We start from the raw sequence: 19,150 nt of genomic DNA on the forward strand, positions 1-19,150 counted from the left end.
TATTATATTATGGATGTCCATTTATTACTCCACTATAGATAATCTTCCTGAAGAAGATTATCCGTTTAATACTCTATTTAAGTTTATCTACAAGCAGCTGATGTAGGCAGGTTGCAAGCAACTCAATAAAATAATTTGCATAAGCTTTTTATTAAACATACAAGTTATGAGTAACTCATGCAGACAACTTACAAACAGCTCAAGAAAAGTCTCGCAGCTGCTTATTGAAAAGCCTTGCAATTGCTTCTTGAAAAGACTCGCAACTGTTTCCTTTCTTCTATAAATAGAAGAGTTTTCAGTTCATTATGTACATAAGATTGAAGTTGAATAATATTTTAGTTTCTCTGTACTTGTCTTTAATTTATTTACTTTACAGTTTTTATTTTATAACAAAAGTAATTTTATCTCTTTCATTAGGAATAAGTCTTGTCAATTTTAAGGTAATCTTAAACCGTCGTCAAAATTTAAGAGGTAAATTGGTTTTCCGAAAAATTGGACATGTAAAGTTTACTTATTTCACATTGACAATGATAAGTTCGAGATAATTTGCTATTGGCAAAATCATTTATGGACCAAAAGTAACAATTCTGGATAATACAAGGGTAAATTTGAACCTTTTTCCTCATTCAAACGCACGAGTTGGCCCTTCTCATTCTCTTTCTGTTCTGTCTTAATATTATAGCTTCGGCCGGTGGGACAGAGAGTGATAGACTGAAACTCAGAGGAGCTCGCGGGGACAAAAAATGTTCCAACCAACAGACGGCAGTTACACAAACGGCTACCACCACGACGGCGCCGTCTCTTCCGCCGCCGGAATCTCAAGCGGTCATCGAGTACGTAGGGTCAGCCGCGGCAGGTCACGTGGCCGTAGAAGCGGCGTTACTGGTAGCGACGGTGCTCCTAGGGTTGTTCAATGGCAACAACATCAGCAACAGAACGAATACGAGGAGGAGGAAAGGGAAAAACCTACACCTCCTTGTACAGAGTTTGATACGGCGTATTTCAACTCATACGCTCATGTTGGCATTCACGAAGAAATGATTAAGGTACCATTTTTTAAAAAGATCTCGTTGTTACATTGCGGATCTCCTCTATAATAACATTTCACTATAAGGGTTAAGTTTTCCTTGGAACCGATTTATTTATGTTATAAAGAGGTTTGACAGTATTATACATATTTCAAATGAGTTTAAGTTTTATGAACTGACGGTGTAAAAATTATTTACACAATTGGGTCACCTAAACGGTAATTGTAGGTAAACTTATATAATAAGGGTTAATGGTAGTTACCTAAAAATAAATGGGAAGCAAAGGCAACATGCTATAACAGGTTAAAGTACATTGATGGTTGAGTGTTAATTTCCTCGCAGCATTGAGAACTAGATGTAACACATAACTAAAATAAGATGGTTTTAATGGAAGAGTGCTTTCGGAGTGGCTGTACATGCTAGACTGGTTTGGCATGTATACACATCCCAAGAATTAGCTTTTAGGGAGTGTAAGCCTGAGGAGTTGAAGTTACAGAGTTATAGGATTAATTGGGTATACATGTTAGACTGGTTGGCATGCATACAGCTATACATGTCCCCACATATATATATATATATATATATATATATATATATATATATATATATATATATTCATAAAAATCAGTTCTTTAGGAAGTTTACTGCGGGAACTTAAAGAGTTATCGAATTACTTGGCTATATGCATCACTCGAGTATTGAACACTAAATGGAGCTGTATAGTGTAATTCAAACTTTATAGTCCTCCTGTCTCATTTTATATGATAGTAACTGACTTGGAAAGTAGTTTAATATGCTAATTTGAATTGTATATTATACTATTGATAGTCGGAGAAAATATCAAGTTAATGGATAGTTTGATAAAGAAACATCATACTAAAGTTCAAAAATTTGAATTCCTGAAAATTGTGAAAGTTATATAAAAAAGGAATACTGCTAAATATTTTGGGATACTCCTAAATAGAGTGTCATCTAAATTGCAAGAGGGTAGTATTACTTTGCAGAGCAGCAGAAGTTTAAGTAGTAAGTTGGAGATTTATAGCATGCCTTGGATATATCATAACTTCTTGGCTTACCATCGCTGAAAAAATGTTATCTTTTCCAGGCTAGATCACATATTTTGAATTGTGTTGAAAAATCATTTTACTCCTTGTCTTTTAGGCAATTTAATTATTTTACTTGCACTTGATTGTCTATTGCCCTTTTCCATTGTGTTTATGCTTTCAAATATATTTAGATGCATAAAGGACATATTAATTTATGGCTGGAATTTACAGGATCGTGCGCGGACTGAAAGTTATAGGAATGCAATTTTTCAGCATCAAAACTACATTGCTGGAAAAGTAAGCCGACTATCCGAATAGTTCCTTGTGCACCAGATGATATTCCTAAAATTTATCAGATCTCACATTGTATTGCTACCTAAGCCTTGCACGATTCTTTACCTGTTTTATGGTTTCATTACAGAGTTCCTGTCTATACCTACAGTATAATTGAATTTACATTTTCCAGGTTGTTGTTGATGTTGGATGTGGCACTGGTATCCTATCTATATTTTGTGCTCAGGCAGGTGCAAGACGAGTAAGATATCTTTAAGTCCTTTTTAGCTGAAACTTCATCAATCTGAGTTCATTTTACCCGATGGAGTTGTTATTTCCATGGCTCATTTTTTTCTCCTTTTTCCATAAAAAAATTCCGTATCTCTTAACTTTTGAGGAAATGTATGAACTTGTCTATGTATACAATATACAAACTCACCCTGGATTGTAATACATTTCTAAATAGTAGAAGTAGAAAAAGTAGGCAACATGAAAATTGTGACATGTTCCGTATTTGTCACTGGAATATTTACCGGATGTAGATGCCTATGCTAGATTGCAGTCAACACTTTCTGTATCTTCATAGTATGCACACTCTTTATCTTGGTACATAACAGTGTGAATTCCATTTACCGGGCACCAACGAGATGCCAAAGCTTGTAAAAATCGGGATATGCAAGAATATACAAAAGCAGGATAGTATATGCCTTATTCAGGCAGAATCTTTAGTAGACCTGATAGGTGCACTATAATCTTAGGTTGTCATAGCTGGTTTTTGTTTTCCTTGTAAATATGACTTGGCACTGCTCTAGTGCTGTTTTATTTATTAATATACATGTTACCATTATCAAAAAAATATGCCATATTCAAAACCATCCATCTGTACAAGCTTAGCTCATCCTGAAAGTCACAAGTCAAGAGAAGATGGAATTTACTTGTCCTTGCTCCATAGTTTAAAGCTTGAGCAAATGGTTAAATCTATGCTTTGGTGAACCTTCTTCCTTGTAAGGCTAGTCGCTTTTCTCCTATCAAATGCTCCCAAAAAAAAAAAAGGATCCTGGGAGAGTCATCCAAGATTTTTATTTCTACCAAACATGTGATCCTGGATTGTTGAAGGCATTGACTTTTATACACCAATGCAGAAGAATGAATACCCGGGAATTATTCATCCGATCATGGTGATAAAATATATGATTGATTGTTTCCCCAGCCTTCTTGCAGAAAAACAGCTATGACAAAGTTTTTGATTGTTCATTGCGTTGCCATCGCTTTGGGAGATCTGTGTTTTTTATCCTTTTTCAAAATAATGTCGCATCTATGATGTGTTTTACTTTCTTGCTACGCTGGTTTTTGGTGGGCCAAATGAGCTCTTGATGCAAAGCGAACTTTTTGTTTGCTTCATTGGTATTTCCTTTAATTTGGATATTCCAGATATAATACTTATCAGGCAGATGTTCTTTTATCCAGGTGTATGCTGTTGATGCAAGTGATATAGCTGTCCAGGTACTTGTTTTCTTTTGTTATTGAAGATGTCCATTAAAAAAAAGATGTCCACTGAAGCTTGTTCTATTTATTTTAGCATTTAGATTCTATGATGAGCGAGTAATGTTTCTTTCCTTTTTTTTTTCCTATTTTCTTTTTGAGAGATGACATTATATAAATCAGCAGCACAAAGGCTGTGTTGGTAGCTATATTTACAGTTTCAATAAGAACAAAAATATGTCCTTGTTCATCTTACAAGGATTCTATGAAATCTAGCATAGATTCAGCTTTTCAGCTTCATTTACATAGTTCTCTTTACGCCAAAAATGAAATACCAGTATAGAATTCATCTTTATCATCTGAACTGAGTTGCATCTATCTTCAAAGCACCTGCACTTCTTTCCTTCCAAACAGTCCACCATATGAAAGCTGGGTCATGTTCCATCATTTCTTTTGTCTGACACTACCTCTCTCATTATTCCAGCACCTTAGAAGGTCATTTGTAGACAGGCATAATCCATCTAAGTCCATTCATGCTACAAATTAGTTTTCACAGAGCTCACAGTTATGTTTCCATGCACATTTTATATGGTTGATGAGTTCTGGGAGAATCGACTGCTCCATTATGGTGCTTATGATGTAGTGCATCATTTACTAGGCTTGCAGAAACTTCGAATACTCCTTTTTTTAACTTAACCTTATATTTGATAAATTTCTAAAGAACTGCTTGTAGTGAGGCAACTGACGACAATGATGGTTTATGATGTGGTCCTACTACTTAAAGATTTCAAACGCTCATGGTTTAACTCATTGCTTATCAAGTTAAAGAGCTTGCAAAACATTCAATATCTAACATGGTGATAAGTTCTCTAAAGAACTTCCAGTTGCCGCACTGAAGGCAAATTGTGCACTATGTAGTTGGCCAAAGATTACTTAAGGAAGAAGTGTTTATTTTCAGTTTTTACATGTTGGTAGGATGAAACAAACATGAGTTTCATGGAAAAATGAAAAAACTGTTTCTATGGGAGGACTAATGGTTGGAAACCTGAGAACAGGTAGAGGGATAGGTGTCACGTATGAGTTGAAGAGAATGGATTGGCAATTAAGGTACGGAACGAAGTGCTTTTGACAGAAGTACAGTGGGGTAATTCAGCTTGAAGCCATGTTGGATTTATTAGTTCATTACACTCTCTGTGATGTTCTATTTGGAAATTTGGATGTACTCTTTTCCAGCTTTCACTGAAATAGATCAATAAACTTTACCTTACATAAAAAAAAAAGTGCAATGGGGTAATTCACTTGCGAAATATGCTTGAATATGCATAGGTTTGTGAATCATTCTAGGACATCCTAGCTCGTATTGCAAATTCAGTAATTTGACAGAGTTTTAGATGCATGACTTAGCAACTCAACCCGGCAAAGGCAGCCTATTTCCTATAAACACAAGCATAGAAACAACCGTACCTTACTTTGGCCTGCCTCCAATACTTCCTCAGATTAGCTCAGGAGCGACCATTGCATTCCACAAGCAATCAATCAAATATTTACTTATAAAAAACAGGAAGCAAACAGATATTCATTGGCAGAAATCATTTGTTACTCCAAACCATCTTTGTTGTGTCAATTGGGGTATGTTACCGAGTTATGTTGATTCTTCGTTTTCTTCACCAGATCGGTGTCAATCTGACATGCTGCTGCTGCTGGTACGGTAAAAATCTGATCAAAGTCTGGCAGGTACTTTAAACGCGAAGTTGAAACCAAACTGATGGCCAGATGAAGATGACAACAAAGATCAAGAAGAAAGAAGAAAATAAACTTAGTTAGACATAGGGCTGCCACAGTGTCGGATGAGGTTGCTGCTGTCGCTTATTTTGCCGATTTCTCCTTGGGTAAAGGAGGATGAAGGAAAAAAATGTCTCTTGGGCCAAGGAGGGCCCCAGGATAACATGGGTATCCAGTATCCACTGGAGTTAGGGTTATGCACTAAAGTTGGCTGTGCTGAAGGAAGAGGGGCAGAAAGCATGAAGGTAGAAGGCTGAGTTTTGAGGGATAGCAGAGGTCTTTTCTCCTATGGACCTTTGTCGCTTTTTGTGGTTTTTGCTCTTAAAAATACCACTACAAAGACAGATTTTGATACCGTGTGAAAATAAGAGAGGAAATGAGAGAATTTGTCTTGTTGTCGTGCTTAATTTTGGGTTTTGGGGATATAGAGGTTTCTTATATAAGAGTCATGCTCTTCTGAGCCTATGTACAACAAGGTAATTAATAATATTTTCCAGTGTTTAAGTACAAAATATTTTGGGATATCTTATGAAAATTCTAGATAATACTCTCTCCTCAAGTTCCGTAAATTTAGATAATTCTAAAAATATTATTACGTTATTTTCTTGACTTTCAACGATGCCAATTAGGATGAACTGGAGAGATTCCTGCAAGTTTCTATCCTTTCCTCTTTTAGAACACGTGTAAAACATTATTAAACCATAATATATGAAGGAAACACCCTAGTAGCTGGACATTCTAAAGATCTCTTCCACTGTTTTTTTCTACAGGAACTATGCGAAATATTTTTTGTTGATTGTTAGGAACTATGTGAAATATTTCAACTCAAACCTCATTTACATCCCTTTTTTGTGGTTGTCCAGGCAAATGAAATTGTGAAGGCAAACAACCTATCTGACAAAGTTATTGTTTTGCATGGGCGGGTCGAGGTATGTTCCAGTCTAAACATTTCCCTTGTTTTGGCTACTTAGAGTGGATGTTATTCACCCTTAGAAGATTGGCTACTTCTGTTGCTTAACTTGATTAAAATGCTTTTCTTGAGGGAAGTGAAGATCCTTAACATTCACTTCGCTTGTATGTGAAAGAATTGCCAGGTCATAGGCAAAACCTTTAATCAATTTATCATACTCAAGTGTTTATTTTGGGCTCTAAGATCAAGCATTGCTTGATCTGGCATATTCAGAATTCTTCCACCTGTTTATGCTGTTTTATACTTGTAGATAAGAGGTGACAGGGACTTAGTTCTTCAGGAAAAATCAAATTCCTTATTGAGAATAGCTTGGTAACTTGTTGAACCAAAGGGTGACTAGATCATGGCTATTTGCTTAATGGAATATGAATGAAGTTTGGCTTTAAATTCATTTTGAGCAAGGAAATCCCTCGGTTCCGGAGCTTTTACCTAGAGTCTTGATTGGTATGGTCTGCAGAGATTCTGGTTACGTCTTGTGGAAATAGTTTTCTGAAAGCTGCAGCGTGATGCCCTGTATTGATGATGCCAGTGAATTAGCTATTTAGACTCGAATGCGATTGAAATATTTTGTCACATTGAACCTAAATGTTGCTCTTTCAGCGCCAAAATGTTAGAAAGTAGGCATTCATCTCAAACATGGCAAAGTTTTTCACTTCCAAAAGTTTAAGCTGATAGAAACTAGTAGCGCTGTTTTTGGTTTGACCTTTTAAATTAAAGTTTTTTGATTAAATCAGTTTTTTTAATTACAATTGAAGTTAGTTAACAGATGAAAATAGTCAGCTTTTATAAATTATCAGTACATCTCTTTGGAAAACCTGAACTGCAATGAGTTTTTGACTATCAAAAGCAAAATGGCCCTAATACTACTTTATACATTTTTAGTTTTGATGCGATGATTTTTAACAAAATTACTCATCCTTCACACCCTTTAACTACTCCACTTTTGTAGTTATTTTCTCCTCTCTTTTTTTTTCTTTTCTTTTGGTGATTCAAAGATGAGTATTAGGAAATGCAGTAAAAGTTAAAATTCAAGGCCTTGAACTTGTGAAGTAAGTGAGAAGTGCGAAACAGTGGGAAAGAATTGGACGGGTAAAAAGGCGTGACTGCAAAATTTGATTAATGTTATTGCAAGTTGGTCCATTTTATATTTTCTCTTTGAATTGTAGGTATTTGGACTAGGCGATATGAGCTGTGTGTGCTAAATGCATGAGTTTCTTGGGGATTGCGTAACCCTAGTAGGTGTTCTATGAGCTGTACCCTGTCAGCAATCATTTATCCAAATTACTAAACAATAAGAAAGCTTCTATGTTCTTTTCAAAAATAAGAAAACCTCTGTGACTGGCTTCTTAAATATGTAGTAAAAGTGAAGTAGTATTAGTGACACATTTATTTACTTGGGTGAAGATGTATGGATAACTTCTTGTAAATTGACTGCAAAATAACAAAATCACTAAAGATCTATCTCTAACCAACAGCCATTAAAATATGCTTCAAATCTTGGGTGATATGAAAAGAGAGCTTTCTATGAACTAGCATCCCGTAGACTGACATTTTAGCTGTACCAGGTCCTAGAATCATTAATCTTCCCATTTCATGAAGTCAGAGATAAAGAGGAAGAACCTAGGGGAGAAGTGAATAGGTGTTGATATTCAGTGGCATTAAGTTACTACTTGATGCCAATGCCCCTCAAACATTGCTTTCAAGCATTTAAAAAGAGAGAAGATGTATTGTTCTCAGTACCTCTGAAATTCCATAATTGTCATAAATGGAAAAGTTGACATTTTTAACTTTGTTATAATTGAATCTCCTTGTTATGGATGAATAAAACTCTTGTTCTTATAAGATTTGACTGTGGTGACTAATGATCATATCATACTTTTCGGTTAGTTCAGGATGTTGAAATTGATGAAGAAGTTGATGTTATAGTATCAGAATGGATGGGTTACATGCTTCTTTATGAGGTAATAATGGATAGACAGTTGCATTAAAATGCTTCTCTTGTAGTCTTTTTGTGAAAAAATGCTTCTCTTATGGAGGAAGGCTGACTTGGCACTGAGGAGCACCTACGTCTAGTTTGACGTGGTGTTACCTTTTAAATGTATTGTGTGTGAGTCCATGACTTCTTAAACTTTTGTGTTTCTTACGCCACATGTATTATGCTTGTCGTACCTTGCAGAGCATGCTGGGGAGTGTTATTACTGCTAGAGACCGCTGGCTGAAACCTGGAGGTCTTATTCTTCCGTCAATTGCAACGGTAGTCATACTCCATTCCTAATTTATGTGAGCTTGGAAATTTGTTGGGAGTTATCCTCTGTGTGTGTGTGTGTGTGTACTATCCTCCTTTTGCTTCTTTTTTTTGAGCGAATAGTGTATTTGTATTATTAGAATTTAGGTTCAGCTATTTGTAGTTATGCGGCAAAGACTCAGATATTCTGTAGTTATTCAAAAAAAATCCACTCTCTTAACATCTGCTTCATAATTTTACTCATTGAAGAAAACACATGCTGATACTTGCATTGCCAAGACATAATATGAAGCAGTTGTATTATAAATGGTGGTCTATTCATTTAGAATAAGATGAGATAAGCTCTTGGAACATATTCATATTCTAAGGAAGGTTCCTCTCATCTATGTCCAACAAAGACCTGATTGATAAAATGGCCATGGAAGCTCATCTGGAAGACTAAACTTCCCACTAAGGTCAAGTGCTTTAGCTGAACCACCCTCTACGAAGCATGCTTAACTCAAGACACCCATAGGAGATGTATTCAGACACTGAATGGGTGCTATACGTGTCAGATGGAATCAAAGAGTGTCAGTCATCTCCTACTTCGTTGTAGGTGTAGCAGATATCTGTAACATGTATTTCTCAATTTCTGATGTTGCCTGGGTCATGCTAATGTAAAGAAAGCCTATGAGGGCTGGTGTACATGGAGAGGTGGAAATCCATCAATAGTGTCTGGATAATGGTGCCAGCTTGTATTTTTTGGTGTATTTGGAATGAAAGGAATCACAGATGTTTTGATGGTATCACAACTCCTAATCATGACCTTAAAGATAGGTGTTAGTTAAACCTTTTTAGTTGGCTAAATCAGGCACCTGACATTATTTTGGATTGTATCTGCTCCTTGGTAGTGTAAAATGTTGTATATGAGCTAATCTTTGATATGCAATTATGCATCTTCTTGATGCATTTTGAATAAAATCCTTTACTTCTTTAAAAATTGGTACTGCATTGTTCATCTTGAACAAGTCCCAAGGATCTAGACCCGTCTGATGATTATAATAGCATTTTACTTTTCCACCACTTAATGATATGAAAGAGTAGAAAGTCATTTTAATATTCGTTTCTTCTCTCTGCAGCTCTATATGGCACCCGTGACACATCCAGATCGGTATGGCGAAAGCGTTGATTTCTGGCGTAACGTTTATGGAATTGACAGTGAGTATATGTTGTAATACTCATGATTATATCTGTTGTTACACTTACACATTTCCTTGCCATAGTGAAGTGATTTCTCTTCATAATGCAAATTAGATCCACTTGTATTTTATTGGATGAATTATGGGTTCCTAACGCGGATCAATTCTGGTAGTTTATTTCGTTATATGACACTCTCCTTATATGATATATAACTAATGTTAACTAATATAACTTATAGGATTTCTGTATGACATTTAGTCATTTTATTAAGTTTGACATGTAAAATTCAAAGTTTTGATTTATTATATCATTATTCATCGAGCTGTGTTTAAAGCTTATCTCTTTGCTCAATCCTCCAGTTATTTTTCTCTTCTCCGTCGTTGACACGCATCTGGATTTCCACGTAGATGCGAATATGCTTAACCTCGATAAAGGAATTTCTTTTTCTATTGAAACAAAAATAGAGTAGTTAGTAGCACTGAGTGGCTAAATATACTAATACACCTCGCTTGCACTGAAGTCGAGTCCTTGAATAGTTTTTGCTGTGTGCTTTCCTGGTGAGTACAGTGGTTAAACTTGTTTAAATATTAATGTCTTCAGACTTGCTGGTTTGTATACCATTTTTATTTGGATTCGACCATCTTTTGATTATACAGTTGATTCTCCAGTTCTTAGATTTTTGTAATGTCATTGAAAGTGTTGTTTCATCTATTAACCTTCCTTATCTAGTAAAGGTGATACATTACTGATCTCACACACACAGACCAAAAAGAAAAAAAAGATAGAAAGAAAGGTGTTATCTATCATGTGCTGAGAGCTGTATAGTAAACGTGAACCTTAAACTTTGTGGGAGTGGGGCAAACACACCTAAAAGAACAAAGATGAGTTGCTAAATGCAAATGTTGCTTTTGATTCTTTCTACGGGTTTCTCCATTAGATTCAGTTGGACTTCCATTTTTTGCAGTGTCAGCTATAATGCCGTTAGCAAAGCAGTGTGCATTTGAAGAGCCGTCAGTGGAGACAATCACTGTTGAAAATGTTTTGACATGGCCACAAGTGGTTAGTACCATCAAGTTCGGTTCTTTTTGGGTTTCAAATTGCTGTCTATTATGTGTGCCAAACGACAATGACAACAACTACTCTTAATCCCAAGCATATCAAAAGATTTATCAGTGTCAGACGCTGAATTGCTTGTTCCTCTTAACTTACTATATCGTGGCTTTTATGCCTAGTCACTGGAGCTGTCACATTTTTGTGAAGTGCTGTATGATGGTACATTTTCTTGTGGAAGCATCAGTCTCATCGCTTCTGTGATTTCTGTTCAGTTGGAACTAGTTTAACTGACCAAACTGTCTGACATCTGACCTCAGTCAATTTTGCTTGTTTATTTCAAATTTGGTATCTCTTTGATTTTAGTTTTTTAATTTTTTTTCTTTCTGGAAATTGTTCCTACGATTTGCTCCACTGAATCGACCAATCATAGTTAGTTAAACAACAGTAGTGGATTCATGGTACGTGTATGTCAGAAAGCTGGTACCTTATAGCTTGGATCTCTTGGTATTGAATAGCTGCTGTGATATTTCTATCTTTGCTGTTATGATTATGATAAACTAGGGCCAGATTTTCCGAACTTTTGTGCTTTTCTCCAAATTTCACACTATCTCTGCTCTCCCCTCTTTTCCCCATTCTCATTTTCCATTTCTTTCCATTTCTCTTCGTCATGCATATCTGCCCAAATCACAAGATATTCAGCCTCTCTTTCTCTCCCTGAGGAATTTGTTGTCTCTCATTTCACTCTTTTTGCTAGATCTCTTTAGTTGTAAAAATGATGATGCTATTCTCAAGCTGTTAATTGTGGATGTACATATGGTTATCAGTTAGATTGATTGACATTAAAGTGCTTTGGAGTTGACGTGGACATGCAGGTTATCTATCTGGGATAATTGCACTCCATTTCGTCCCCCTTTTTCTGGAGCTAAATTGCACTTTCTGTGTCTGAATCATTTGCAAGTTCGTATTCTTTAAAAAAATGTTATGGATGCTGTAAATAGAAGGGTATATGTGCCTAAATAGGTATCATGAGTAAAATTAAAAAAAAGTCACCTAAGTTGCAATTTTCCATTCTGTTTCTTCCGTTTTAGTTTTTTCCGTTGGTTTCTAACTTCACACTACATATTTAGAAGATTGAAACTCCCATGGCTATGCCCTGACTAAGGCCTGGAGGTGTTACTGACTATTTCCTTTAGGTGTTTTTGGGAGGAGTTTTGAAATCCCTATTACTATGCCCCGACTGAGGCCTGGAGGTGTTTGTACCAATACTGACTATTTCTTTTTCAATTTTTGGTTTCCACCCTGCGGGTTTCTTTTTTTTTTTTGGCGCGGGGGGGGGGGGGGGGGGGGGTTGTAGATGCGGATGCATAAGATCAAGAGAGTGGTGCCTTCCTGGTAAAGAGGAGCTATATGAAGGAAAAGATTGTATAATCTAAGTACATAACCAGTATTATGGATCACTTCTGCAGATTGCAGGATTGTTGGATTCTGCAGATCGCTGGATTGTAATCTTAGCTCATTGTATTGTTGCCCCAACATGTGAAGTCCGGATAAGTAGGACTATGCACTCGAGTTCATAGTTGGAAGATTGCTGCTGATTGAGCCTTGGAGGTGTTATACACCAATACTAGCTCTTTTTTTTTTTTGGTTGTAAAAATTTTCGCCCTAATGGTTGGGGCGTGGGGGTGGGGTAGAAGTAGAGGGGATGAATTAGATCATTGGAATGGAATGCCTTCCTGGTAAAGAGGAACTATATTGAAATTTTTTTAGCTTCTCTATGAAAAGTAAAAAATGTAGAATCTAAGTTGATAATCATGTATTAAGGGTCACTCCATAGCTCAACCATTCCATCCAGGTTCTGTTGAATTGTTGCGCAACATGAAGATTCCGGAGCTGTACGACTATAGACGTGACTTCTAAAAATTAGGGATTAAGGAAACAGCTGACGGTTCATGGAAATTAGTTGCTTGAAATAAACACCCACATCTATTCTTACGGTTGTCATTCCCAAGGGAAAACAGAACCTTTTTCTTCTCTTTTGTGAGGTTTTTTTTGTGGGGGGGAGGGAGGTGGAGCTCCTTTATGTAAGTGAGATAATCAAATGTTTTTAGTTGTTTTCAGTGGTGTGATTCATTATAGTAAAGGTGCTCCCGCAGGGTATTTCCTCTTCAAAACATATCTTAAGAGCAGTTTGACTGTTTAGTTGTGACTGGAATGATCTTCTTTATTCTTTTTTTAATTGTTATCTGATATTTAATTTACTCACATGTAGCAATGTCTATTATGTTTGTCACAATGTTTTAAGTGATGATTTGATTCTCCAATTACCCATGTACTTCCTCTACCAGCTGATGTTTGTGACTTGTCCGTTTGCATGATAATTATGTCCTTCAGAACTGCCAAGGTAATGCATGCTCTTACTGATTGTGAAGAAGGTAAGGGATCTTGCTTTTGGTCGTGGTATGGATGATGTATGAATTGCGTTGGGTTCTAGAGTCTTCACAGTTATTTTGGCAGAATTGGGGTGTTTGCAATTTCAAGTACGGTCCAATATTTATATCAAAATCTTCAGGAATTTAGAATGTTCTGGGATTATGTGCTTTATGCTCGATTATTTCTTTTAGCTCTTGTATCTCATGCACTAGTGCAGTACCATCGGTCTTTCTCATTTTGGACTCATTTCCCTTCAACTTAACCGCAGGTGAAGCATGTGGACTGCTATACGGTGACCATTCAGGAATTAGAGTCCATCACAACCAGATTTAAATTTGAGTCAATGATGCGAGGTACAACTGCTCTCCTCCCCCTGCCCCCTCCCCCCACCCCCACCCCCAATAAAAAATTTCATTTTCTGAATGTGTGTGCAAAATTGTTAGCTCATGGCTTTCTTTTATTACATCTGTTTTGATATTTATCTTTCTTGTTCCTCTTCATTAGAATTGTTGGGGAGAGATGATTTGTGCTTTTCTACTTAGTGTTCACCAAGTGGTCGCATGGCCTGATTCTCTTTTGTTTCAGCCCCCTTTCATGGTTTTGCTTTCTGGTTCGATGTGGAGTTTACTGGCCCCGCAGTATTACCTTTGAACAATGGTGTGCCACCGTCATTTGTTCAGTCTTCAACCAGTTACATCTCGGAGGGCAATCACAGAAAGAAACGTCCCAATCCTAATGAAGCGCTTGTCTTGTCAACTGCACCAGAGGATCCCCCAACACACTGGCAACAGGTCCTGTAAATACTTCCCCAAAAATATAATATTCAACTCTTTGCTTTTTGGCTAATCGGAATGAAAGTTAGGCATAGAACAGTGAGAATTCATGGTTAATCAACAATCTGCGTCTAATTTTTGATATTTGGTTGTAGTAACATTGGTTCTTAGATGGAATAACTTCATATTTTGATAAGGGAAAAGGGCCAAATATACCCCTCTACTTTCGGATATTGCCTACATTTAACCTCCGTTATACTATCCGGCCAAAATTTACCCCTACCGTTATACTATCTAGCCAAATTTACCCCTACCATCAACAAACTTTTAAAAATTACTCCTCAGTCTGTCAGGTGGCCCAGAATCTCCCAAATCATTTTAATCAAGTCACTTATTCTTCTTCTTGATCCACTATTTTCAAAACAATTGGCATTAGCTTTCTTAATTGAAAAAAAATAAGAGAAAGAAATTAGGTAGCTTGTCTAAATTCCAAAAGTATTTACAACATCCCAACTTTAATGAATTCGTTGCACCAAAGGTATGGAGACTTTGCAAGTTTTAGTGATAGTAGTTGAAGTTCCTTGGAGACTTTACATTTGTCGAATTCAACTTTGCTTTAATTAAATTCCTACGCATTATACACTCTTAAGTTAATTGATCGAACTCTATACTAACCAGATTATAACAAAATATATTCGAATATACATGTACATACATGATGATCAATTGCATATAATATACAAAAAATAGACCCACTGAATTCTATGGTGTGTATATGTTGAAAATAAATAAAATTTAAATCAATTCCAAACCCATTATCACAAGAAAAGTGGGTGCATCGGTAATTAAAAATATCCATGAATAATTTGTATAGTCTAGTACCTTTAGCATTCACATCAATAGTAATTTCTGAAAATAGTGGAGCAAGAAGAACAACAAGTGATTTAAATAAAAGGAAATTGAGAGATTTTGGATTATTTAACAAATCAAGTAATTTTTAAAAGTTTGCTGATGATAGGGGTAAATTTGACCGGATAGTATAATGGAAGTTAAATGTAGACAATATCCGAAAGTAGAGGGATATATTTAGCCTTTTTTCCCTTTTGATAAACTAATGGTGATAATCCTGTTTGGAAGGAAATTATGGTTATCTCCCACTTTTCTATCGGCTCTTCTCAGAAGAAATTGGTGCATGTGTTCATGGTTTACATTTTCTGACATGAAATTGCAGACATTGGTTTACTTCTATGAGCCCTTGGACGTAGAGCAAGATCAAGTTATTGAAGGCTCTCTAACACTGTCGCAAAGCAAAGAAAATGCTCGATTCATGAACATCCATCTTGAATATTCGTATGTTTTAGTGCTAAACTCAATTGAGACCCACTATCTAGCTTCTTTCAGCTTTTCTGGTGTTAACTTTAATTCCTTTTTGCATTCTTGATCGTGCAGATCGGGTGGACGTTCATTTGTTAAAGAGTCAGTCATGCGTTAGTAGACCTACATATGGCTTTCTGTGGTTTGACTAGCGAGTCTTCATGAAGTGAAGTTGTTTGTACCTTAATCAGTTCAGCCATTATGGTGCTCATGCACAGTTTCTCATTATTCTACTTCTACTTTAGGTAAGGAAACTAAATTGAGATCAGGGCATTTTCCACTGCCTTTTTAACTTAAAAGCATTGAATGGGAGAACTTCATGACATATGCATATAGGTGTATTAAGTGAAAAATTTGTAACATGTTGCGAGAATATGGGTCTTTCCCTGAGCTGTAATTTGTAGAGTAGATGTAGGGTTGGTCTGTTGATGTGGTAGAATTTTTGCAGAAATTAACTTCATTTGGATATGAGAAAAAAAGAAAAGAAATGATATATTATTTGTTTTCAGCCGCCGGAGTGAGAGATTACCTTTTATCTTTTCTGGTTCGTTCTCTTTCATTTGTTGGTTTGGAAAGAATGCTATATGCCTCTTAAAGATGTGCGTTTTTCACTCATTCTGGTAATTGACCCAAGGATTCACATATTTTTTTTAAAATTTCCCTCTTTACATAGTGTTACAGATTGGGTTCTTTACTTGCCAAATGTTTCCTTGTCCTTGACTGTATTATACGATACTGCATAAGATTTCAGTGTTAAAAGTTCAAAGCTTTGCTTCCTGTTCTTCCAAAACAATTAGAAGAATACCCTCTTGGTTTTCCCCTTACCATCTCAAGCTATTTTTTGGCCTAATACTTACTTTTAAGGATGGTAATGGCATGTATATTCGGGTTGTTACTAGTGATAAATTTGACTACTAATGAACGAACCAACTAATCCAGTGTGATTAGATTGTTTTTCTTAAGAAGCTTCTTGTCCCACTTATAGGTCACCTCCATTCCACTTAATTATGCAAGCCTCTTTATCTGCATGAAATAATTATCAAAATAGCTTTATTTGGTAAGTCTTTTGACATATAATGAATTTGAATGGCATATGTCCCATGTGCTCTAATTATTGTTTCTTGCTTTAGAAGAAGAGACCCTTCTTGCTTTCCCATATCTCATGTATGTCCTGCAACTTTGACTGCCACATTAATAATTGTATGTTTTCTAAATAAGAGAAAGAGAGAAAGAAAAATGATATAGCTTCTATTTCCATTAGGTTATTATATAAACAAATATTGAAGTATTATACTGGGAAAATAAGCAAATATTGAAACTTTTCACATTGTTTCACGGTTGCGAACAAGTATTAATTTTTCTAGGATTATACGTTGCAACAACAATAGCAGACCCAGTGTAATCCACAAGTGAGGTCTAACATGTTATTACTCGAAATAAAAGAAAAGGTGATTATCTTTCGAATTAAGAATAACTCTGCAGAATCAGCCGTTTTCCAAGGCAACGACCAACACAAGAGTAATGAAGTGTATAAAATAAAGGTGCACAAAGATAGTTTAGGGGTTGAAAAGGGGTTCTTATAGATTTTACAAATTTATCGAAGAAATACTCTACGCCATGAAAATTGAAATCAGAGATGATAGAATTCAAGCAATGATTTAAATTCTTATAAATGTCAATATCACATTCTTTGAACAATTTAAGGTATTACACTAAATTCTTACTTAGAACTTTTTTCCAGCCAAAAAAAGCACTTTATCGTGAGACCTAGAGAGATAGCTAAGACACATGGAGGGACAAAGGGGTAGACCAATTTGATATTTGATTTGACAAAAAGTTTCTAACTGCTATAGCTCTTTTTAGATTATTTTTTTCTTTCCTTTGCATCAGGTTGTAGATCAAGTGAAACCGTGAAAGTGAAAACATAGTAAAAGACAACTCGCTGTTTTAATTCAAGGTCCCCAAATATATAAACGAAATCAAAAGTATCATATAACCAATTATAATAGGTGACAATAGTTAGAATATGTTGAAAAAATTATATTAAAAAAGTTGTTTGACTCCTTAAATATTAACGACATCATGATATAAAAGAGTACTAGGTTGAGCCTAAAGCTCTTGTTTAATATTGCGTGTGTTACAAACTTAATTTGAAGATTAGTTTTGCAATTTAGTGATTAAAGAGCACTCTACAATGAAGTGTTTTTTTTAGAAAGTCGACAATGAAGTATTAGTTCTCTTTCCTTTCTAATTTATGTGACACGATTTGGAGTACGAGAGTCAAATTATATAATTTTCAATGTAAATTCGGTTATAGAATTTTAAAAAAAATTAAAATAAAATTTACATATTTAAAAACTACATAAAATACTATATAAATCATAATAATTAACAATTTAAAATATTTAAAAAGCATATGAAAAAAATGTGAAAAAGAGAACTCTTTTGATTCTCCAAATAATAATTGTGTAACATAAAGTGAGATAGAAAGATAAAGAAAAAAGGTGTACATATGAGGGAGGTGGTGATAAGAGACGGACCTATGCAAGTTCGACAAAAATTCACTATATACATATATATGTCTTTAGAAATAATTATATATTAATAGTGGGCATCTTTTATACGAAACGAATTTTGGTTGAATCATAAAGGTACTCGCGACCTTCAAATCCTCTGCACGCCTATACTTGGTGGTGACTCCATTTATTATCCTCAAAGGGATAACCATTTTGAGTCTTGGGGGACCTAAAACTCTTGTTATCTCATGAGTTCACTAAATTGGAAAATTAAAATAGTTGGGGCAAAATAATGCAGCTTTATAAAAAGAAAGCTGAGCTTTGATCATCATCTCTTTTTTATATGCCTAATTGGTCCCTCCATTCCTCCAAAATAAAACAAAAAATTGTCATCTCTTTTGGTATGTATTTGCTTTTAATAGTCTTCATCTCTTGTGGTATGTAATTGCTTGTTCTTTATGTCATTTGAAGGGAAAAGGAGAGAGAGAAAGAATTACTAAGATACGTTGGAGAACGCATGTAAAGCTAATAGTAAGTATATATCATAAACTAATTAAGTTAATAGTTGTTTAGCATTTCGCATTTGATTTCTTGTGGACGATGAAATTCATAATTCTATGTGCTATAAATTTGTGAAGCGGGTGTGATACATCTAGTATATAACATACAATAATAATAAACCCAATGTAATTTTACAAAGTGGGGTATGTGGAAGGTATAATGTACGCAACCTTACTCTTACCTTAAAAAGATAGAGAAGTTGTTTTCGATATACTTTCGACACATTTAGTATATATCATAAACTAAGTTATTAGTTGTTTAACATTTCGCATTTGATTTCTTGTGGACGATGAAACTCATAATTCTATGTGTTATATATTTGTGAAGCTTTCAAAGGTGTCGTTTGCTTACCGGGATTAGGATATAAAATTTGGAATTACATTTCTTCCATGTTTAGGTATTGGTATCAGCTAATAGGGTATTGATAGAAACTGAGGG

At 35.3% G+C, this 19,150-nt stretch overlaps 1 protein-coding gene across 1 annotated transcript; it reads left to right on the plus strand.

The window, feature by feature from the left end:
- The first annotated feature begins 636 nt into the window (after positions 1-636).
- LOC104119365 (probable protein arginine N-methyltransferase 6) lies at positions 637-16,143 on the plus strand. Its single transcript, XM_009630855.4, has 13 exons — positions 637-1,046; positions 2,306-2,371; positions 2,541-2,609; positions 3,815-3,850; positions 6,475-6,540; positions 8,474-8,542; positions 8,758-8,835; positions 9,945-10,023; positions 10,970-11,064; positions 13,757-13,841; positions 14,074-14,279; positions 15,493-15,611; positions 15,711-16,143. The coding sequence occupies exons 1-13, from the start codon at positions 744-746 to the stop codon at positions 15,751-15,753; spliced, it is 1,314 nt and encodes a 437-aa protein (XP_009629150.1). The 5' UTR covers positions 637-743; the 3' UTR covers positions 15,754-16,143.
- The last annotated feature ends 3,007 nt before the right edge of the window (positions 16,144-19,150 follow it).

This window comes from Nicotiana tomentosiformis, chromosome 4 (assembly GCF_000390325.3).
Source record: "Nicotiana tomentosiformis chromosome 4, ASM39032v3, whole genome shotgun sequence".
NCBI classification, from domain to species: Eukaryota; Viridiplantae; Streptophyta; class Magnoliopsida; order Solanales; family Solanaceae; genus Nicotiana; species Nicotiana tomentosiformis.